Raw genomic sequence first — 23521 nt, forward strand, 5'->3', positions numbered from 1 at the left:
GCCTTAAACCTTGACAGGGGTTGGTCAAGGAACAGCACAAAAATCTCATGTACAACTTGGTTGGTGATTTAGAAACTAAACAACAAGTAAATAATCGGTAAAAAACCCTTTGGTATGGATCGTACACATTCCACAAGGGGGCAGCATGCTGACAAAACGAAGTTAAAATCGATGAACCCAAATAGTTAAACATGTGGTAATTTGCCAATAGCTATTGTATGTTAATGACCCTGTATGGAATATTGCAAAAAGGAAACGATAATAACACAATTGTACACGCACTGGTTATACCACATTCAATGTGTCAGAACGTTTTGATCCGAAGCGTTTAATTGACTCCGACCTTCGTGTCAAAGTTGAACAAACAAATTAAGCATCTCACAACAAATTTTGCGCAACGAAGTTGAATGGGGTTTATTAATGAATTCGAGCATCCCTTTCTGACGAAACAATGAGCCGATTGAATTACATTTGGTGTGACAAAACAATGGCCGTTGATCTCAGATGTTCAAGCAGTCGTATTTGTATCAGCTGCCCCCGTATAGTGTTTTTAGTAGTGTGTAGTATAGTGCTAACGCCCGAATTACAACTAGCAGTACTGCAAGAAAAAAATGGGATGTTTCAGTTCCAAGGGCAGCACAGAAAAGACGTCAGACCGAGGTCGAAATGCTGCTTCTGCTGCTGGCAGGCATAGTGCTAGTTCACAGGACAGTGGTATAGGTCTGTCTTGTCCAAATCCGTCGTCGACAGTTTTTACTGAGTCAGATCCAGGTTCTGAAGCAATCCACACAAAAAACAAGAAAGGTGGGTGTTGATTTTGTTGGACATTTCGTACAAAGCTGCCGCTCAAGAATCATTTACTTCTACAGTTCGTACAAGTTTTCGTATTTGACTTGTACATGCCTTAATATAATTGCGGAAAGAGTATAATAACAGTAAAATAATTTCATGTTACTCAACATCTTAAAAAATAGTGAGTATAATTTATAAAAACACTATTAATATACATGCAGGTATTGCATTTGATGTGTCAGTGTCTAGAAAAGGAATTATTAAGCAACACCCACCAAGAAAAAAGGTAATTTTGACCGAAAAAAAATCGCCCAACTGTTGTTTTGTTACCTTTTTGCAAGATAATTTTATTTACAGGACGACTTAGGCAGTAGGCCATCGAGCAGAAAGTCCAACACATTGCCTTCAATATCACCTCGTCGTTTGGCAAACCCGCCAGCCAAACTGTTGCAGCATAGGAACGCCTCCAAACCAATAACTGCTGAAGAGGTTGATTTTGATTCTCCAATTAAATTTTTTACATAAACTTTGTTTAACAAAGCTAGGCATTTAATGTATTTTACAATTACAAATTACTACAGAATTCTTTTGTAACCAACGTTTTGGCGGCCATTAGGTTGTCTGGTGTAACAAAATGTGGTCTGTATAGTCCTGGTACGTTAAAAAATCAACATAATAGTCAGTAAATTATATATATATCCCACCATGACTACTTCGAACAAGTGTTGTAACTCACATTAAGGTTTGGCTGTAACAATATATGGTTGTACTTTGTAGTAATTTTGCAAATACGAACCCTTCGTAAAGCGTTTCAATTAAAGCCTAAGAATCCCACTACTTACAACAGATCCAGCGCAAACAAGAAGAAGCCGAACGCAAACGCGAAATGGATAGACTTGCTAAACTTGCTCGCCTGCACCGACGAGATCTTCGGGCGCAGAAGATAAAAGAAAGGGTGGGGCTACATACGTGCTATATTCATGTTTTTTGGTGTGGTTTTTGGAACAACAGTGGTCAACTTTAACATCCAGGTTCGTGGTGGTTATTTTTCAGCGCCAACAGCAGAAACTGTGGGAGACCGACACGGAAGAAGATCTAAGCGACGTCGACCAAACCTTCAACAACGATGACGGTAGAGGGTTGGTTTTCACCAATGTTGGTGCTTTTAAACATATTCTATGTGTTTGGTTATTACATGAATAACCAAGTTTGGCTTCGGCCGTTTGCCAAGGCTAGCTGTGCGCTTAAAATCATTTTAGATTGCATATTTTTCCTCCTCTAAATGCACGACGGTGTAGGTAAAAAAAAAGTTTTAAATACCAAAAACAAATAAAACCTAACCAAACTAACGAGATGAGATACAGAGCTTCTACCATAACATATATGAGCAGCATAAGGAAAGGGTTGTGCAACTTTTGGATGGCGTTGAGCATCAACTAACTAACTGACAAATCATCGCCGATGCTGCTAGCCATATTATCAACAAAAAGGCTCTTCTGACAATATTCTTTTTGTATCACTAACTAACCTTTGGTCGCGACCGCAAGAATATCTAAAATGTCACAAGTTAAAACTGTTTCTTTGCTCGTCTTGCAGAATTTCACTGGGACGAAACTTCCGAACGTTCAGTTCAGATCCGTGACGAAGATAACGGAGAAAATCTACCTCAGACACCTAGTAGTGTCGACATTCAGAGTGACCTGCTATTCTAGTGGACTAAAATCGCAAGTAACGACCGAGAGCCACTGGTGCGTCACCAAGACAACGCAATGTTGAAACCCAGATCATCAGCTGGGAAAAAACGCTGGTGCATACTTGAAAAAAGTTTTGTTTTCTAAGCCACGGACTACCCAACATTCCACTAGCAGTTGTACATCGGGTGCACAGATTACCAGTATTAAGTGTCTATTGTTAAAAAAAATAACCCCCCAAAAAATACACATAAGTTGGCCTAACCTAAACCACATATTTGGAGTCGGTTGTAATCAGTAAAAAACTTTTTTACAAAGTATTATCTATTGGGTGCTTTTGCTTGATATTGTGGATAAACACTTGTTGTCTCATCAATTGAATTATACACAATGTATTTGCTACAAGAACTTTCTGCAACAAACATTCTAAGCGGTCAAGTCAAGAAACATATTTAACCGGCGCAGAAACACTTTGAAAAGCCGCCAGTTGAATACAAGGGGATAGAAGTTGGATCCAACATTTTATAAACATCACTGGTTTGGATTAAGTGACAGCAACACACTTTGGTTGTTGGGAAGGTAGCTGACATTGCGAGAACTTGACATCATGCCGGCAATTTCCTCAGCAGCTTCAAGTTTACGTAATTGAATCAAACCCTCTCCAGCCTCGGCTGAAAATATCAACAGTGCAAATAAAAAGTCACAAATTTAAAACAAAATTTTACAAAAAAACAGAAGGATTTTGGTCAGCAGATTTATGTACATTGTCAGGTCTGGACCTCGGCACATTTGACGAAATTAGTCGCCATGACCAAAAAAGGTCACCAGCCTTTTGATAAATTTTTGTTTTTAAATGGTTTTACCAACAAGCTTGTAAATAGTATGTTTAATCCGCTTTACTTAATGTTACAAAGACATACCAACAGATTTTGCGATCATTTCAGCAGCTTTGGCGTCACCCTCAGCAGTAGTTATTGCAGCAATTTTTTGTTGTTCCGCCTTTTTTCATTTGAAGCAACATCAATAACATGTTACAAGTAAAATTTAAACAATAAACATGTAATTGAACAAACCTTCTCCACTACAAAGCGAGCCCTCTCAGCTTCCTGTTGTGCAACTTGTTTCTGCTCAACTGCTGTCGTAAACTCCCGTCCAAATGTCAAATGTGTCAGTGAAACATCATCCAAAATCAAACCAAACGAATCAGCGCGGTCCGAAAGGTCTTCACTTACCTATGGAGTAGATATGTGGGTTTGCTTATATAAATACATAATCTTCTACAGGGTGAATTCACACACTATGAATGCAATTAGCTTGACTACAGCTTCTAGCACAAATCAAGTTTTTGAGTGAATGTAATGCCTCAAACTTTTAAGTAAACATTACCAAAAATATCTGCACTAGTCCAAACGATAACAGAAGCATAATTTGCCAACCCTATCTAGAAGTGCTTGTATATGGCACCCACTTTTTAGTTCAAGGACCACTGAGTTCATATGCAAGATATAAAAGAAAAAAAACACTTTTATCAATACTAATTGGGGGATGCAGTTTTCTTAAAAAAAGGTAAATGCAAACCTAACCTGTCTGGATACAGTTTCTCTCTGGGTAATCAACTCGCTTGCATCAAATCTGGCCTGCAAAAAAATGTTAAACAAATCAATCTCAGACACAAGTTTGTGTGAATAAAGTTTTTATTCAGGAAAAACCTGTTTATTCTGCACAAATGGCTGTATGTAAAATGTAAATGAACTACACATGCCAAAGTTAAAATAGCGGATTTAAAGTGGCTACACAACCATGCAGACCCAAAGCAAACCTTACCACTACAGATTTTAACACTTCGTTTGTGATCGATGGCAAAATCCTCTCATCATAGTCTTCACCAATAGTTGTGAAAATGTTAGGAAGCATGGATGGTTTGGGACGGAACAGAATACGAAGGGTTATGTGAACATTCTGCAAATCTGTTTAAACATAAGTATTTAAATTTATCAGTTTGCACCTTGTTAATGTCAAAAAGCACAATAAAATTTGAAATAGCATTTTGTGCAAGAGTCATTGGGATCATTGGGAAAATTGAAAATAATTTTACAAACAATACACAGCAGCATAAAATTGAAAGAAGTCATGCAAAAAAAGTGGTGAAAATTGTGTAACTTGATATAAAATCACAAAGCAGCATTTTTGCATGCTGGTACACTACCAGTAATAAGGTATTAACCTTTCGAGCCTGTCACAACAGGAATGTTCCTCGGTCGAGCTTTACAATCAAAGATAATAGGTTTTTGAACAAGCGGAATAAGGAAGTGAGTTCCTTCATTGGTGACAGTTTTCTTGACTCCGGCAAATCGATCAAAAATTACCCCACGACACCCAGCGTCAACTGAACAAAAGAAACAGTTAAACAGTGGCAATACAAAGTTGCATCCATAGATCATGCACATAAATAGTTATCCACAACTATTTACTTATACTTCTATTCAAAAACGAAAAAATTAATACCCAAATGACTGTAATTATGAATGATATCGCGATAATATAGCATTGCAAAAATTAAGCGCGTCATAAAATCGCATACCATTGTACAGAGCGGAGTTGATTACTCCTCCAGCCACGGCTAATCCTAAACCAAATTTCGTCAATCTGCTCATAAGTGCCTCCATTCCCTAGGATGGTGGTTTCTACTTTTCGCAAGAAACCGGTTTGTGAATCGAACTATAATGAAACTACAGGAGAGCTTCAAAACACACACGTTTCAGTTGTAGGTGCAACAAATCAACATACAAAATTGTACAAAATTAACAACAATTTTTACATCAACCTCAAATTATTTCACCATACTGCAATCATTCGGCAACCACCATAATGCAAACTCACTATTTCCACGTGATTACATAAGCATGTTTTACATAAATATCCTGATCAACACGGTACGACCTCGAACGCCAGGGATCCGGATCAATCAAAATTTTAGTCATTATGTGAAAACATTTGTTTTTTGAAAATAATAAACACAAGTAGTGTTACATTTAACTTGGAGAACAACGAAAAACAGGCTTAACGTAATATCGGAAACTAAAACGTCAAAATACGCATTGGCAAATGTCATTCTGAGACGCAATTATCGCGTAACCCTACGTTTCACAACACAGTCGTTATATATGATTCGAATTTTACAACCGGTTCATAAGGTAAGCTAAAGATGGCTCTTCGAAGGTTGCAAAAAGAACTTCAGTTGATGCAAGAATACCCAGACAGGGAAATTACAGCGGCGCCGGACGAGGATGGAAATATACTAACTTGGAAAGCAGTTATAAAAGGCCCTCATGGGACTCCGTATGAAGGAGGATCGTTTAAGATTTCTATCACTATGATGCCGTCTTATCCATTTACGCCGCCGAGGTTGCGTTTTAAGACACCGATATACCACCCCAACATTAGCTCAGACGGACGTATATGTTTGGATATTTTGAACAAAACTTGGTCCTCTGCTTTGACAATTTCTAAAATCCTGATGTCCATCGTTTCGTTGCTGTCAGACCCAAACACAGACGATCCGTTGGTGTTCAGAATAGCAGAAGTTTATAGAAACAACCAAGCTGAGTTCCATCTGCAAGCGAAAAGGTGGACTGAAAAATATGCCATGCACAACGGATAACCAACTACGCAATCATAGTACGAACCGACCAGTCCATAATTTGTTATTTGTGTTTTGAATTTTTTAGTGTGTATCACTATTTTTCAGTGGATACAACTTGTGGTGCCGTTTCAATTTATGCGATTCTTTTAACCAACTACACACGTTTTGTGGTATTTAGGGGATGGCGTGACTTTTTGTAGCAAGTGATTATTGTCGAGCTTCAGCTACCAAAATAAAAAAAAAATATTGCGAAATGAGTACATTTATAACCAGCATGTTAGCCTTGTAACTTTGTAACTTTTCTATTCTACGTACATACATTTTGCACTTTTCTCTAGTTGTAGCCTATATGATGATAATTGATAATACTACAACGCGTTAACAACGTGACACTTCCGCCAAAAATATATTACGCAATTAACATAAAGAGTTGTTACGCGTTTTACAAAGCCATGCGTAGTAACCACAGCCCTTGTGATGGCACTACTCGCTGAATTACGTAGGAGAACCTCATCGTTTCTGAACTAGTCTCTCACAAAACTGTGTCAACGTTGCCTAAAGAAGAATTGCTCACATATCATCACAACGTGTTTTTCAATTGATCACAATAAGTGACAAAAAGTATTTAATTGCATGGCTACTGTGTTTCCATGTCTTTTTCTTGTGCATTGTCCAACTCTCTGAGGAAAGATCTACATTTTGCCATGAGGATTTTGATTGATTCAGAAACCAGGACATTGGGGGCTGTGCCAACAGTGGATTCCACTGAGTAAATGAAATGCTCTTTCACTTTGCTCAGTTGCACTTTGTCTTTAAGGTTGGGGTGTCTGAACACTTCTCTACTGCAAGCGTCCATTCTTGCAGAAGCAACATAAGCTTCATCTTTGTTTTCATCATTTTTCTTGATGCCAATTACCCCGGGAGAGAAACACTTCTGCAATTGCTGTGCGTCATTCCCTGTTATTTTTTCCAACAATTTGACTTCAGGAAGCAGCCTGTAAGATGCTGTAGCCACTGGTGAGAATTTTGCATGATCTCTACCCAAACCTTTGACTGCATGCATCTTCAAATCAATTTCATGGCCTGGTCGAAGTTTAGCGATCAGTATATCATCATGTACTGGCTTTACACACGAAAGATCACTTTGGTTTCCTCTTGGTATCCATTCAATGTCTCCAGAATATACTTTGTGGTTCTTATACAACACATTGGGGTCAGTCGCATCTTTGGGGGCTGAAGGATTTTTTGTACATTTTATATTTAACTCAAGATCCAGAGTATCTTCCGCGGTGCCTTCTAGGTCATCAGATTGCCGGAATTCAAAGAGCCTCGCATCAACATCCAAGGGAATGAGCCCCAATCTGTGAACCAAAACTTCATCCTGAATCACACTAGTGTTGTTGTACAAAAATATTTTTTCTATGGCCATAGTTGGAACTTCAGCAATTAAGATCCTTCTAAAGGCGTTAGCAACAGATGCATCTATTCCAATCATGTCAAACTGCATCTCCTTGTCTTCAATGGAAATAATTTTTATGCGGAAGGCAGATATGAACTTCCTGAAATCCCAGGCATCATTGTAGCCGCTGTAACTGCCAGGAAAAGTTGTGGTGTGAACATTACTTAGCCCATGTTCATTTAAAGTTAATCTTGTTCTCATGTCTTCAATATGATCCATTTTTGCTTTTATCGTCTGCCTCAGTTCCTTCGGTCAAAGTTGGTCTGTTGATTTTAGGGGGATCTTCGGTTAATCTTTTGTAAGTGACAAAGGCCAATAACCCAGCACCAAATAAAGTCAGTCCCATCAAAGAATAAGTCACTGTTTTGTGAGCTCTGTTTAGCATAAGCTCCTTACGTGCCTCAGTCCACCAGGCCATTACCCAGCAACAAAAACAATGCAAGAATGCCAATGCTTTCTGAAAACCAAGATTGAGAATTATTTTTTGCAAGTGATAGAGAAAAAGGTATCATGAAACGGCAAGCTAACAACTAAGCAAACTAATTGATGTATTTTTGAAGAAATGGTTGGCATTTACCCGCTTCACAAACATCTACAAGACTTACAAGCTTTAATATAAAAAGGGTTCCACATTACAAACAAAAGCTCCAGGCAGAGTCGCTAAGCTTAGCTAACTGGCTAATTCAATTTCTTCAGTTTGTCGTGTCTGTCTCTGATCTATGACTATATGCTTGCTTGTGCACTGCTTTTATAAGAGACTGACTGTTAAACAACTTTATTGGCACGAGCTTTCGCGAGATTGATCTCGCTTCATCAGGTGCAGCAAAACTGGCTAAGGTCACGTTCCTGCAAATGTGCTGTTCCGCATGATTAATTACCGTTTTTTTTTTGTCAAATGAACAATAAAAAGTAAAACTTTGTGTTAGGCTTCTTTTGAAAAAAGAATTACTGAAATATTTGTTTTTTGAATCAAAAAAATTATTAGCAAAATAATTTAAACTTTAACCTTTTCAAACAAACACCTTTTTAGGTCACTCATAGGATTTCTATAAATCTAAAACCAACACCATTTGTTTACAATTGCAACGCACGAAGGCAACGTGTATTTATTATATATTGATTTTGTGCAGTGTTTGCGAATCATTTAATCATGGTTGGGTCTGCACTTAAGCGGCTGATGGCGGAATACAAACGTAAGTAATCGTTTTGGTCCCTTTGTTTAGCAATGTTAACTGGGTTTGCTACAATTTATAAAGAAAGTAGTTTGTATCCAAAATTATGCCAAGATCAGTGTCTGTGATATTTGTGCGGAATGGTCATTACCTTTAATGAAAACTATGATTTTAGAACTTTCGCTCAATCCGCCAGAAGGAATTGTTGCAGGCCCAGTGAATGAAGAAAACTTCTTCGAATGGGAGGCTTTGATCCTGTATGACATTTTTATTTTTCCTAATGTCCAAGTTTATTGTTAACATTTTCCTTTTTATTGCAGTGGGCCAGCAGAAACACCTTTTGATGGGGGTGTGTTCAAAACGTCGCTGCTGTTTCCCACGGATTATCCAATGAGCCCACCAAAAATGCGATTTATCTCTGACATATTTCATCCTAATAGTAAGGGCAAAGTTATTTTGATATATGTTGTTGTAAATTTGATTCCTTAATTTGCCTGCATTTTATGATCAAACTTTTGCTAAATTCCTTGTATTGGTTTCAATAAATCATTCACTCGTTGATTTCTAGCAAGGGTTTTTTGTTCTTTATGAACAAACTGGTGTATCTTTTTAATAACATATATGTTGTATAATGTCCAGTTTATCCTGATGGACGTGTTTGCATTTCAATTCTACATTCTCCTGGCGATGACCCTATGGGATATGAAACCAGTGCAGAAAGATGGTCACCAGTACAGAGTATTGAAAAAATACTTCTTTCCGTCATGAGCATGTTGGCTGGTGAGTCAAAATATTGTTTCTCACTTTGTTGACAAATTAATTTTTCAACAAAATTTTGGTTTTGAATTATGGTATATAAACAGAACTTCAAAATATGTCATAAACATTTTTATGTTAAGTTTCAAGATCTATTATCTGGTAATGTTTATTTTGCATTTTGGTACAAACAATCGTTTTGCTAAGTTATTTAAAAAGAAACCCATGCTAATTTGCTGCTGTCCATGTTATTTTTTTCCCATTGCTCACACAACCAAGCTATACAGATTAAATAATGATCAAATTTTATGAAATATATTTCCAGAACCAAATCCAGAGTCTGGGGCTAACGTTGATGCCTCCAAAATGTGGAGGGATGACAGAGAACAATTCAACAAAGAAGCTGAACGCTTGGTTAGAAAATCTCTTGATCTCCCGATGGATTTATGATGCTCTACTGCTAGGGATTAATACACAAAGTTAGCTTAAGGGTACAGTGAATCTCTGCGAGATGGAAGTTCCCATTCTTGACTTTCTCATTTTTAAGCGTAATTTTTCTTCTGTCGTGCAATAAAAAAGTGAATGCATCAGATGGTTTATGCAACTAATTCAGTGAGAAAGATACAATCCCCAAAAAATATACATTACAACGAAACAAAGAAATTTTTTTGACAGTTTCTGCTTGACCTTAAAAAATTAGACATTTGAATTAGGAAAAATTGGTAAATTTTTAGGTAAAAACGTATGCTTGAATACAATAATGATAAAAGCAGTTAAATCACAGTGTATCTGTTGTATCATATTCCCTTAAACATCAGGTAAAAATAACAGTTGCAACAATTATTTTGCCATACTTGCATCACAGACAGGTACAAACATATGATTTGATAAAAAACAAACATTGAAACTAGCGTCAATATTTCTCAAAACAATTATAAAGTCCACCGTCATTCTCATAACGCAGGTAGTTGATTTCGTTGTGGTTCAGCCAGACGACAAAAAACACACATGCGAATGTCCAGAGGGTCATCACATTGAGCAATTGAAAATGGTTTTCCACAGTTTTCGCACTGCAACAATACACAGTATTACACAAGTCTTCCATATTTACACCTCTATGTAATAGCATTGAAAAAACGCTGGTGGCTTATGACATTTTCTCAATTGTCACATTAGCAAGCTTATGTTTGACAAATGTTTAGCTCATCATCTGGCACCCAAAATCGTTATCACAATGAGGTTTTGATCCAAACACAGCCTTCCGCAAAAGAAAAATTCAAGATCAGCCCTAGGAATTAGTGCCTGAATACTGTTTTTTAAATAGAAACTGAGCAAAAATTAGTCAAAATTAAGGCCTGTAATTGTGGATATTTTTGTGTAACTGCATGAAAAAAATTTTCACAATTACCTGAACAATTTTTAGTCCCATGGCCCTCCTGTTTTCAATGACAGCTGGAATGTGATCGGCAGCCTCAATGTTCCAAACTCTGATCGTTTTGTCCTGAGAATTTTATAAAACAAAGTTCTAAAGTTGGATAAACCTAGTCTGTTTCAAGTAATACAATAGGAAGGTGTTCTATGTTAAACTGCAATAGTTTTTAATGCAATTCTTGTGACAGACTGATTTTTCTAAATACCCTTTTAAGATTTACGATTGCATGCAATGTTTTTAACAAATACAAATGGATTTTATTGTTTGCTGGTGTCTTTTCACATGAAATACCTCTGAAGATGAAAGAATCCATTTTGCATCATGACTGATGTCCACCCCAGTCACCCAACCATCATGACCCTTGGAGAAGGTAAATAAAAAACTATGTTAAAAAAAATGAATTTGAGAAAACACAAGTTTTATGTGGGAAAATATGAAACATGAATCATTTCAAACTGAGCTGCAGAATGATGTGTATGCTAACTATTTCCACCGGATTGCTTATGAGTGCAGCTGGTGACTGGCTAGTCTGACTTAATAAACATTATGGTTTTATCAGTGCCCTTGCCATTTTTATTTTGCAATTTTAATGTTCATGCATATTTGTCAAAGTTATTTTGTACAAATAAAATTGAGCTAAATTGGTAGAAATGTATCAACGTCACCACAAAGTGGAAGCTAGTTAGCTGACAAGATTATTATCAGTTACCAGCTGCACTGATAGGTTAGAAAAGTGCGATCACCTGTATATCAATCTAATAAACAAATAGAAGGAATTAGTAAACTTATTTTGATTTACCTTCAAAACAAGTTTCTTGCTTTTGTTTTCAACTTCCCAAACAACGATAGCGGAATCGTAGCCTCCAGATATAACGTTTTGACCTGCAAAGTTTTAATTTGTCAAAAACAACTTGCTTAATTATGCAAACTCACACCATTGCTGGAAAACTTGCAACAACTGACTGATCCATCATGTCCTTTTGTTAGATTAATTGCTCCTTGTGATCTAAAACATATCATAATAAACTAAAACTTTTTTTAACAAAAACACATCACAGGTTAAAAGAAATAAAGTCTAGGTCAATCAGTTCATTACCTGAATGTTCCTGTGGAAATATCCCACACTTGTAACGTTTTGTCCCACGCAGAAGTACACAGATATCTTTCATTGCTTGAAAAACAGCAGCTTGAAACAATATTCTTGTGGCCGCTTTAAGTACAAAACATGCATCAACATCTACTTCAACTTATTTGTAGCAAGTTAAAAATAGATATATTAGCTTGGAAGGTTCACAGGCTTCGCAGCCAAGCTGGATCAGCCACTTTTCCCTTATGATCAGAATATTAGAGCTGTGATCGCCAAATATAAAGGGCCTGCGCAGTGGGGCGATCCCGCCTTGCTATGCGTAAGCATGGCATTACTACTTAGCTTAAAAGGGTATGTTTTCTTTTTGTACAAACTCATCCCTGACCAGATGTAAAGAAGCCAATATTTTGCAATCAAAATCCAAACTTAAGTAAATTTACCTTAATTTTATTGTAACTCGCTTTGACAACAAATCCCAAACTTTAGTTCTTTTGTCCATTCCACATGAGGCAACTCTTTGACTGTTTGGTGAAAATACACAACATGTTGGGGTGCTGTCATGATGATCTGCACAGGGAGATTACAACTGCTTTCTGTCATGCTTATGTGTAGTTGCAACCATTGACAAAAAGAAAAAAGTCTGTTCTATTTTTAAAAAATATCAAAGGTACTAGGCAAACATCCTAATTCCTACAGTGCTTAGGCTGTCCAGACTGCTTTTCTAGGGGTTAAATATTGCAAGCTTTACGTCTCGTTGTGTCATTTGTAGTTATAATTTTTTGCAAAATATGTAAAATTATCATCAATTATTTTCTAACAACATCGTTACCTGGCAATTCTTGGACAGCGGAACCTTCTCTGATATCCCAAACCTTTATGGCGTTATCAAAATCAGATGCGGAAGCAATTAGCTTGCCATCAGAAGAAATGTCACAACAAGTAACAATCCCTTCATGGCGACCTTGCCAGATAACCTTTTCATTCTCGACGTCCCAAAGTTTTATCGTTTTATCCCATGAGCTTGAGAGAAACCTAAATTATAAATTGCCACATAAACTTAATGAAAATTAAACTGTATTTTTGTGCAGTGGTTAGGTTGAATTTGTTTTCCATTTTAAATGGGATTGCTGTCGCTGCCAGACAATTGTAATTTCTAAAAAAACTTCTGGCCCAATTAAACTGCTGATTTTATTCCTACTACAGGTTGCCTGCCATACAACTATCCATAACTCTGTTGAAGCCTCATCCCATAGCAGGCAAAATATTAATGGATGTAGATCAATATTTAATTGTGCAGGAAGTTCAGTTACTAAGAAACCATCCATGGGTATCTGTTAGTACATTGTGGTTTACAAGCTAATCAATTAATTGTTTTCTGAGCAGTTACACGATATTATGTTGCTGTTGCTACCAGGTATAATGTTTTATAATTATTCTGTTCTTCTGGCAAAATTATATGCTTAGTGATATAAGTTGTGCCATTGTGCCAGAAGAACAGATTAATTGAAGTTACAAGATATTTGACAACAACTGTCCAGTAGTACTTACTATAATTCTCAACATTTACCAAGTTTATGCTGAAGATATATTCCTAACAAACAAACTTACTTTGTGTTGTCAATCTCACTCATTCTACTTTTTGTAACAGGCAACTTGTGGCCTTCATAACAGTGAACTACATTTCCATATTTGGTGTCCTACACAAAGTATTAATATTTATAGACATTATTAATATTTGGTCAGTACAATAAGTGGTACAATAATAAATTCGGTAGTACAATAAGAAGAAGATACTCAATAGTTGGGGTTTACTGGATGCATGAGCGGAGTCAAAAGACGTTGTGTTCCAAGCAAAATAAAATTATGATTTATTTCAGTCTTGTTGACTGATTTTGGAGGTTTTAATTAATTATGTCAGGCCAATGACCTTTCTTTAAGACAAATCCACTTGTGTACTAGTCTACACCAATAAGGTCATGCCACCTATGTCTTAAATGTCTGCTACAGTACGTCATACAACTAACAATAAACACAATGGGTTAAAAAACAAACAATTCGCAAATAGAATTATTTTCAAGAAATAAGCATGGCAGCAATCCTGCCAATAAGCCTTGGCTAACATGCAGCATGAGTTGCTTTTATCAATAGCAATGAAAAATATAACTTTTTTTACTTGTGTTACTAAAGGTACTTCCCACATTGGTAGAAAAAGCTGAATGAAACAACTTATAGTTCTTGCTGCCAGGCATTCTAATTTTACAGAACTGTTCTTCTGGCGATTTTTTTTAAATCTAACCTTATGCCAGAAGAACAGTTCTTTAACAAGAAAAACTTATACTTACCCACAATCGCACACTTCCATCATATGAAGATGTGAGTATGAATTTACCACTGCAGCAAAATTGACAACTTGTTACTGCTGCCTTGTGGCCTCGGAACACCTTGAATGGAATCTAAAGAAGGTTTAATAGTTTATTATATGTTGCTATTTAAGTAATGGGGTTTAAACCATTCCTACAATAAATAAAATCATTGGTGCAATTAACACCCATTTGTTGCTTTGTGTTTCAACAAAGCTGAAAATGAGTAAGTTATGCCAGATTGGAATATTTGTAATTAGTGCAGAGATTTTTCAATGTTGATTGTAAAAAGAAACTTTTTATCATGTTAATTTATCAGTCATTTCTTTCCTGAAAGGATTATCACCACATTTATTCCAATCTGGAAAGTATGAAACGACAAATGCAAGGGCTAAAATGCTGCTACAGTTATTAACAGATTGCTTCTCACTGATCAAGAACAGAGACGTTTCGCTACTGGTTAAGTATAGCAGTGTTTCCAATTTTTTTTGTCCGCAAAACACCCCAAGGATCCAGTCTGCAGAATATGGCAATACTAAATCTTTTCGCGTGCACGACCCCAAAGCCCGCGTGCAATGAAAACGGCTTTCTTTTAATTGTTTGATGTTTAGGTATTCACATGCCGAAAGATATTCGCATGCAGTCAGAAAAATTCGCAGCTGCCATACTCTGCAGATTGGCCAAGGATATTTAAGTTGCCCCAGAACACCAAAAACTTCCAACAAACTGACATTTGCTAGTAACCAGATAGTAGACAACTAAACCCCTCGTACTTGTTTAATCCCAGATCCCATTTTGGAAAACGCTGATGTATTAGTAACATTGTAGCACGGAAAAAACTCAACACAAAAAAACTTCTCCAAACCTGTGATAGGTTTTCGTTTTCCCAAAGTTCATTATTTGGAGCTTCTACAACAGTTTTGCTTGAGGCTGACGACAGGACCATGTCAACTAACTTCGATCACTTCACACTAAAAAAGCATTTTTTACTACTTATAACTGTCATTTTACCACACGCACACGACCCATTCTCGACCTCAAAACTTTTTCGAAACTTGTTCGATTTGGGGGATTTTCCGTCGTCCTGGCGATTCAACCAGTCGGATGAGATCAAGTATTAAGAACTTTTTCAAAAGAATTTGTTTATAAAACAACCAAATGGCAAAGTTGTTACATGTGGATTAAATTACATGAAATATATTTTAGGTTCGAAACAACGATAAAGTTCGGACCAATCTTTCAGAATAAAATCACTTTTCGTCGCAAAACTCGAATATATAAAGCGCCTGCCTTCTTAATAGTGAGGCCAGAGATTTTTATTTGTCGTTAGACTATGCTTCCTCCGATGTAATGTTTCATCTAACAGAGGAAGAACGTAGCCAATGCGCACAAACGTAATATAAACACGAGAGCACATTTTATACAAACTAGAGTGTTTGGCAGTCAGCGTAAAAATCGAGCATTTGCGCCGGAAAGCAATAAGTCGTTTAGTGTTTGTGTAAATGATTACTGGTGGATTAAACGAGTTTCTTTTCAGTATTGCCAAAAACTTGGAGATTAAGGTTTTCTGCCTGTGGTTACCGATAACAAGGGAAAGTATTTGTAACAGACAGTCTTATTTTCTTAAACATAACATTATAGTTTTTTGTTATAAAGCATTTCTGTAAATTTCTTTTCTAATATTCACAACTTGCCGTTGAATTCTGTCGCTTATACGGTATATCCACAACTATATCAACAATAACAACTGAAGGTTTTCCAGTCGAGAGAGACAGAGAGCATGCTTTGATGGTCGTTCAATCTGCTTGAACGGAACACGAAACCCGATCACTTTTAGGCCTTCAGTGTTTCCTCTCAAAGACGGTGCAAAGCATCAACATTAGTAACTGATGTACGGGAAAGACCAACACCAATACAGATGGGTTGTGTTAGCGATGGCATCCGCAGTCAACAGTCTTACTTGGGGGATGACTTATGCCGTTGGAGTTTTGTATTCTGATTGGGTTCGCCATTTTGATTCACCCCATGGCTACATTTCATTTGTCGGTGGCCTGCCAACAGCTATGTCCTGTCTGGCAGGTAAGTACAGTGATAATTTAATTGGCTGGGTTAGCGCAAGACGCTACGTTCAATTTCGCAGGCACAGCATTCAACGCATGGGTGTGTTTACCAGACGAAGTTATCCGTAACGCCAAGTATTATTTATACTGCAATCAAGCATACTATTTCTCAGTCCTCCGTTTTATAAAGACCGCAGCCTGATAAAAAATGCTTTAGCCTCCATAGCATAGGTTAACGCCTCCATAGCATAGGTTAACGCTTCCAGTTAAATCCAATTAAATGCGCCACCAGCCGTGCACAACGTTCACCAAACCGTAAAAGCGTGTTTTTTTTCTCACAGAACTTAACAGCCAGTTCCGGCGTTAACGACAATTTAAGGCCACATTTTTCTGCGCACAAAGCAATTTGAGATTTGCGGCGCACGATTATTTGTTTAAATTTGTTATTTGTTCAACGTAACGAGTTATTCTTCAACACAAAGGGAATCGGGTGTGTAGTTCGCAAATGCTTACGTGATGACCTTGAAATCCAACTAGGTCGCCGTGACCGACAGTTTTAAACCACGAGGAGACTGTATTCAAGGTTGGGTGCTCAGCCAAGTGTATCCCGCGAAAGCCTGAACTAACAACTCGCTCCACACTCCGAAACTTGCGGGTTTTAATGCTTCTGCTCACTCACGCGTGACTGATGCTAGGGGGCTCGCAGCAGAATAATCGACATCGAGGCAACAGCGCGGAAATCCCGCAGGATTTCATTTTATCGATGGTTCAAAAGGTCATAAGCGAACCACAACGTACAATTGAACGCATTTACCTCGTAATAGCAAACAATACGTAACTTATACAACATTAAAAAACTTCATGACGCCATGTGCAATGACGTCAATTGCCGTTTTGGTTAAGTTTGTTTGGAAGTTTAATGTTGTTAACCATCTAACTGTTCCCTTCACAAGTTGTAAGTAGTTTGAATTCTTTCTCTTATTATGAATGACAGGGTCAAAAAAAACGCGAAAAGCAAGGATTTAGAGTATTTAAAAAGATTTTTTATTAAACCATACAAATTGTCGAGGTTGTGTTAGGCAATAAAGATAACAATGAAAATATCTCCTTCGCGAAATCAACCTTATACCAGCAACACTTCTTATGCGTGACACAAGTGGAAACTTCATTGTCAATTTCAAAATATTATAAAACCTTGTGCCAAAACGCTTTATAAAAAAATAATATAATAAAAGCGTTTTCCAAGGTTTAATAATATTTTGAAATTGACAAAATTAGGCTGTTTGCTAACCTTGCAGCCTTATATATTGCTGCAGGAATAGCCGAGTATTCATGTTTGTTTGCAGGGCCTGTCTTCGGCTTAATGGTTGATAAATTCGGATGCAGAACGAGCGGTTTTCTTGGAGGTTTGATCATTACTGTCGGAATGGTTGCGGCTTCGTTCGCAAATTCAGTCACCCAACTTCTACTTGGATTCGGTCTCGTCACAGGTGCATGGACTGACAATTGGTTTTGCCTTTTATGACAATCAAAGGTTCTTTATAAAGAAGTCACAAACAGTTGTACAATGTAAAAAAATAGTTAATTATACAATAAGTACATAAATAAAAAAGTTGTACAATTCATTTCACTCCAAACAACAAAATTGATCAAACCGCAAAATGACTAACATAAACCTTGTTGATGGTTTTGTGTCGGTGGATACAGAAGTGCGATCCTGTCATATCCCGTTCACATGCAGGTCCAACAAATGCTTCCTCGTCAAACAAGTCGTTAATCAGTGTTGTTTCATAACACAGTCATTTGTTGGTGAATTTTGTCCCATGTTGACGTTTCAAATAGATGGGTAAAAACATTTTGAAAAACTCGGTATTGCCCGATTCTAGCGTTTACCTTTACTTATTGTCGTGAATTTATTTGGTTCAGTTCGGCCACTTTTCTTTAAATAAACAGGGTCGTTTGTCACAGCAATGTAAACAGCTTGTATCTCTCAGTAGATTAATAACACAGTTAATTACCTTCATCGTTGAAAGTGAGCAAAGGCTTTTATGATCAACCGAAATTTGGCTTCGCACATCCAGCACGAACCTATATGTCGTTTACAGTACAGGATTACGTAACTCGTTGGCTTCGTGCACCTCGACAATTTATTAAACTTTGTAGACTGCAAATTACCGATAAAAAAATGAATACTCTTTTTCATTTTTTTGTCGGTAATTTGGAGTCTACAAAGTTTTTCTGTGTGATTTCTTTAAATTCATGACTCTTCCATTAGGAAGGAGAAAATTCCACGATATTACCACCTATATATCGGTTCAAATTAAAATTCAAAACTGTAGTGAAAATACAACTGTCTGGAAAAATCTTGTGGCCTCCATTGATATATGTTATTGTGGCCTCCTTAGGCTCCGTGAACCCGCCATTGAGAACCCTGGGTTAAGCCATAATCTGTGGGTTTCCTTAGGCTTTGGGGCGGGTCTAGCTATATTCGCCGCCAGCAGTGGAATCAACGAGTATTTTCTCCACGACCGTGCGTTGGCTGAGGGTGTGGTTGGGGGCGGTTTGGGCATCGGAATGTTCGCGTTCTCGGGATTTTTGGAATTGCTCCGGAACCAATATACGTGGAGGGTGAGGATAAAATCGAATATTCAATAAAACTTCATTAATTCATTAGTTGCTATGAACTGTATCGAAATTATTGTGAAAACAATACCTTTTCTCAGGGTGCTCTAATGATCGCGGGTGCTGTTTGCTTCAATAACTCGTTCATCAGCCTCTTCTTCATCCGGGCGAAACACATCCTTCAACATCCATTAAACTTTTGGAGAAACGACCCCAGCTCCGAGTTTGAGATGAAAAATATCCAGTTGAATGACAAAAACTCCCAACAGGATCTTGATGAGGATCTTGATGAGGATGTTGATGAGGATCTTGATGAGGATGTTGATGAGGATGTTGAATCTTTAGATAAAGAAAAGGAAGCCGAGGCCGCGTTTTCCCCGAAACGCCCTGGTTTCTTCCGACGTTCTTGGCATCTCTGGAAGAATCCAATTTTCCTCCTTCTTATCGCGGTTGAATTTCCAGCTTGGTTGGCGACCTTCGTCCCCTACGTGCATTTAATCGAACGCGCCAGGTGCGTACACGAAGCCACACCTGGTAAGTGTGCTTTATTCCATTTGAACACACAGAACGGACGCAAACATGTGCTTTTTGAATGGGGTCGAAAGTTTCTTTTGTTACATTAAACTATTCATTGATTCTAATGAAACACTGACGATGCTTATTTTAGTGAAATATATTTGTCTGCTCAGTTGCCTGTCTATCTCCGTGCGCTCCTTGCTGCAACTCATGCCGAATTATTACTGATGATGAACGCTGTTATGTTCAAAACGTCTGCTTCATGAGAAGCATAATACCTTCCGCATTTATATTCAGATTGAATATATTTGTCTTTTATGAAAGTGAACAGATTTTCTCCATGGAAATACGTGTTTTTGTAATTGTGGTTTACAGTAAATTATTGACTGCAATCTACACATTGTACACAGGCAAAGTGGAGTTGAACCCAATGTCGCTTACTGGCTTTCGTCAACCACTGGCCTGGCAGGATTAGTGGGACGTCCCTTCACCGGTTACGTTTGTTCTCGCTTCGAATTTCACCCCTTCAACTTTTACGCGGCCATGCAGGTAGGCACGTGACTAAAGTGCTTGTCACAGCCAAACTTAATGATCTACATGTAATTCTGTGTAAAGTTGAAATCTGTGCGAATTTTTAAGGTAAGGTGAGAACAGGGCAACCACTTGTTATTCTTGGTTATGTATTTGAATTGAGTAAACTACACTGAATAGTATCTTCATGTGATACACAAAGCCTAGGTACATGTGCCAGTAGATTTTTCGGTGTATAGATCAGTGGAGTCCAACACAAGGCGGAGTACTTTAAAATGGCACTCAAGCTCTTGCGAAAACTCGTGTGTCAAAAACCAAGATTTGTCACACGGCCAATTGTTTTTCTATTGTTCATTCACAATACAAAACAATCGCAGCAAATACGACAAAGAACACTTACTTCTGACCTGTGCCACAGTATAATAGCCTGAGCATGCGCATGTAGGTCAGCATCAGCTGGCTTTAACTGATGCTTGTCGAAAATTTCAATTAGTTGAACAGAATTACCAAACGTTGGTACGGGAATAAGTTATAAATTGGCACGACAGCGTGTTTTAGATGGACAACCTATGGTATAGATGGACTTCAAGGCACTGTTTTTTTAACTGCTTACATATGTATTACCAATTAATGCAAAGCATGTTTTTGTGCAGATGGTTTTGGGCGTTTCCACCGTCCTGAGTCCATTCTGGAATGACATCAACGGATTCTTCGTCTTGGCCGCAATCGTTGGTTTCCTTAGCAACACGTACGGCTTAATTAAGGCCAGCGCAGCGTTTATGCTGGGCCGGGATAGATTCACCGACGCTTTAAGCTGGCTGATGTTTGTGGAAGGAATTGGGGTATGCGTGGGGCCTGTGCTAGCCGGTAAGCTTGTGGTGAATATGGTTTTACAACTTCTCCTTAATTGGTGTCATTTGTGAGAAAGGAGTTCTTCGGACCATCTATTAAAGTAATAAATTACAGATCCTTGATTAAACTTCCGGCTATGTTCAAAACGCATGTGACCATTATCCTTGCTTAAAATTATTTTTTATCCTGCTTTTAGCGCCGCGCCTCCATAAGTTTTAAATGACAACATATGAAAGATCTTCTATTTTATATAGGCAGATTTTCTACTATATAGTAAGTTTTAATGGCGAGCATTCACATGCATTTCAGGGGTTATATTTGAAGCAACTGATTCTTACGACTGGTCGTTCCGTTTCTCCGGTTCGCTTTTAATTCTTGCCTCGCTTCTCTGTTGCCTGAAGCAACCGGTCGAAAGGTTGGGGCGGAAATTGGATGCAAAAACATAACCGGAACCGGCCCGATTTGGCACTTTAACGTTACCGTTAGAAGCGCGGTGCTGCAATATTGGAAAATTCCAACTTATTTTCTTTTTTTTATGGAATGTTTTTTTTTTATTCCCTGTTTTCACAACTTTTTATCGCGCAGTTACGAAAAACTAAACTGTGCGTCCCGGGTTTTTAGCAATTGATTTCATTTTTTCTGTATATGTTGCATTTCAATTGTCCTTTCCCTTTTATCACTTCAACCACATGTTAAAATTTCTGTACAACAACAAGAGACATGCAAAGCTGTATTCAGTGTTGATGTTTCGGCGTAGTTTCCGTTGCAAATTCCTGCATCACAATTTCATAATAAACATATTTAAAAGACCATAATTCTGAGAATAAAAAGACTGGCCTACACTGATGGTGGCATATGTTCTTGCTGAAACGTTTTTCGTGTCAAACATGACAATGTTAGCAACAGTATGGGCCAGTCTTTTTATTCTCAGAATCTTGGTCCTTGTTTTCGGCCTGCTTCTGACGCACGCATTGAGTGCACGTTGAGTACATGTACAATAAGTGCGCGCACCGTAAGTGCGCGTACCGTAAGTGCGCGTACCGTAAGTGCGCGTACAATAAGTGCGCGTACCGTAAGTACGTATGCAGTAAGTGCTGTGCACTTGGTTTCTTTGTTTGCATCCAAAGCGGAATAAACACGGAACCATGTGGTGCAAAGACGTCGTTACGCTTCGGCGAGCACAATATGGTACATTCCATAATATAAACGAAATATACCTTACATAACAAAAGTACAAGGCCTATATAAGCTTGTATGTGATGGTAGTTGTGTAGCCTCACTTCCTTTGGTGGCATCAATTTGATTTGTTTACAAAACAAAAATCTCCGCCCTTAGCTGGAAGTGCTGTTACGTTGTGACGAATAGCGAGGTTCATGAGGGTAAAGAATGGACGCGCTTTGATAATGTAACGAGCAATGAAGGCATGTATGTCAGTATGTGAGTGTGTTACGATATAAATCCAACGATATAGTAAAACCAAATGTTATAAACTTGCTATAGAGGGACATTCAATGACCAAAAGGGCAATGTTTTGTAAACCATATAGTTCCAAAGCTCTGAATTAAAAGACCAAAAATTAGGAAATAATTTGCAAAATAGGCATCGCAAGCAATAAACGTGAGTGAGGTTTAAAGAATTGGAAAAAGAGCATTTAAACTTGTCGCATGAAACCACAAGAAGAGGCCAATCAGATCCAACGAAGTTCTGTTGTAACTCTGATGTCATCTAAAATACAGGCGGCCTGAATGTAATAGTGAAGTACAAGAAAGCCACGTAAATCGCCATGGGCACATTCTGCGGTTACGGAGCTGATTCTTAAAGGTGATACAGAATACACGCATTCGTGTTGCATGAGTAAGAACGCCAGACCGTTTCCGTCATTGAAATTGTTTTCAGTAACGCGTTTGAGACTGATGTAACAGAATGACTAAGAAATGGAAATCCGCTGTCAAATTGGAAACCACTATAACTTTGTTCTTGTAAAACTTACAAATCTGTAGGCCTCAAGCACATGTGTGAAAAGGAAGTCAATACTAACAGTCAGTTCATGATAGCCTATGCGTTTGTGTATGGTTTGTAAGCACAAGTTTAAAACTAGGCGAACCAGCTACAGGTAAAAACGAAACTAAAAATACAAGAACTGTTTCAAAAGAATGCATGTTGGTGAAATATGAATAATGCATCACAGCATAACCGAAGTTTTTAGACCGTACCTAACATTTCGTTGCTGTTGCTGTCAGGGATATTGTATTGTAATTAATATGTTCTTCCGGCACAATTAAACGAATATTTTTATAGCTTGGCTTCGTGCAGGGTAATGGTGTATCACAGCCAAGCATCAAGAAACGTACAAACACGAAAAAGGGCACCGCTAACACCGCTTGTAACATCACGTGGTATAATTGAGAGTTTTGTACGTTGCTAATGAGTAATTGATTTATTTTTATGAAGTAAATGGCAGTGCTGGAAGTAAGCCGTGCGCCGTTGCGAGCAGCAGCAGCATCTAAAACGGAAAATATTTAAACGTCTGACTGCAAGAAAATATGTA

The 23521-nt window shown here is 37.8% G+C and overlaps 7 protein-coding genes across 8 annotated transcripts; 4 read left to right on the top strand and 3 right to left on the bottom strand.

The window, feature by feature from the left end:
- Positions 1-525: 525 nt before the first annotated feature.
- LOC145913130 (uncharacterized) lies at positions 526-2632 on the top strand. 2 transcript variants are annotated; one of them, XM_083000678.1, is made up of 6 exons: positions 526-804; positions 1014-1078; positions 1150-1281; positions 1640-1747; positions 1824-1924; positions 2389-2632. In XM_083000678.1, the coding sequence occupies exons 1-5, from the start codon at positions 612-614 to the stop codon at positions 1920-1922; spliced, it is 597 nt and encodes a 198-aa protein (XP_082856804.1). In that variant the 5' UTR covers positions 526-611; the 3' UTR covers positions 1923-1924; positions 2389-2632. The 2 variants fall into 2 exon arrangements, with proteins under 2 accessions (XP_082856804.1, XP_082856803.1); XM_083000677.1 differs by having other exon boundaries at positions 1846-1924.
- A 202-nt stretch (positions 2633-2834) lies between these two features.
- LOC145913129 (prohibitin 1-like) lies at positions 2835-5220 on the bottom strand. The gene is made up of 7 exons (XM_083000675.1): positions 5065-5220; positions 4708-4869; positions 4308-4450; positions 4067-4120; positions 3557-3715; positions 3404-3482; positions 2835-3154 (listed from the first exon to the last, which is right to left on the bottom strand). The coding sequence occupies exons 1-7, from the start codon at positions 5147-5149 to the stop codon at positions 3015-3017; spliced, it is 822 nt and encodes a 273-aa protein (XP_082856801.1). The 5' UTR covers positions 5150-5220; the 3' UTR covers positions 2835-3014.
- A 468-nt stretch (positions 5221-5688) lies between these two features.
- Positions 5689-6144, top strand: LOC145914670 (uncharacterized). Its single transcript, XM_083002485.1, has one exon. The coding sequence runs from the start codon at positions 5689-5691 to the stop codon at positions 6142-6144; it is 456 nt and encodes a 151-aa protein (XP_082858611.1).
- A 294-nt stretch (positions 6145-6438) lies between these two features.
- LOC145913499 (DNA-directed RNA polymerases I and III subunit RPAC1-like) lies at positions 6439-7819 on the bottom strand. The gene has a single exon (XM_083001181.1). The coding sequence runs from the start codon at positions 7802-7804 to the stop codon at positions 6764-6766; it is 1041 nt and encodes a 346-aa protein (XP_082857307.1). The 5' UTR covers positions 7805-7819; the 3' UTR covers positions 6439-6763.
- Positions 7820-8619: 800 nt separating this feature from the next.
- On the top strand, positions 8620-10096 carry LOC145912973 (ubiquitin-conjugating enzyme E2 G2-like). Its single transcript, XM_083000452.1, has 5 exons — positions 8620-8778; positions 8933-9014; positions 9078-9196; positions 9397-9537; positions 9839-10096. The coding sequence occupies exons 1-5, from the start codon at positions 8736-8738 to the stop codon at positions 9961-9963; spliced, it is 510 nt and encodes a 169-aa protein (XP_082856578.1). The 5' UTR covers positions 8620-8735; the 3' UTR covers positions 9964-10096.
- Positions 10097-10452: 356 nt separating this feature from the next.
- Positions 10453-15436, bottom strand: LOC145912972 (WD repeat-containing protein 88-like). The gene is made up of 11 exons (XM_083000451.1): positions 15258-15436; positions 14375-14485; positions 13641-13729; positions 12862-13064; positions 12473-12599; positions 12042-12155; positions 11881-11951; positions 11745-11827; positions 11237-11305; positions 10922-11014; positions 10453-10583 (listed from the first exon to the last, which is right to left on the bottom strand). Exons 1-11 carry the CDS (start codon positions 15336-15338, stop codon positions 10467-10469), a joined length of 1158 nt encoding a protein of 385 aa, XP_082856577.1. The 5' UTR covers positions 15339-15436; the 3' UTR covers positions 10453-10466.
- Positions 15437-16051: 615 nt separating this feature from the next.
- On the top strand, positions 16052-21706 carry LOC145913804 (monocarboxylate transporter 14-like). Its single transcript, XM_083001564.1, has 7 exons — positions 16052-16471; positions 17799-17942; positions 18917-19080; positions 19176-19585; positions 20001-20139; positions 20775-20988; positions 21283-21706. Exons 1-7 carry the CDS (start codon positions 16282-16284, stop codon positions 21417-21419), a joined length of 1398 nt encoding a protein of 465 aa, XP_082857690.1. The 5' UTR covers positions 16052-16281; the 3' UTR covers positions 21420-21706.
- The last annotated feature ends 1815 nt before the right edge of the window (positions 21707-23521 follow it).

Source organism: Ascidia mentula, chromosome 9, assembly GCF_947561715.1.
Source record: "Ascidia mentula chromosome 9, kaAscMent1.1, whole genome shotgun sequence".
Taxonomy (NCBI): domain Eukaryota; kingdom Metazoa; phylum Chordata; class Ascidiacea; order Phlebobranchia; family Ascidiidae; genus Ascidia; species Ascidia mentula.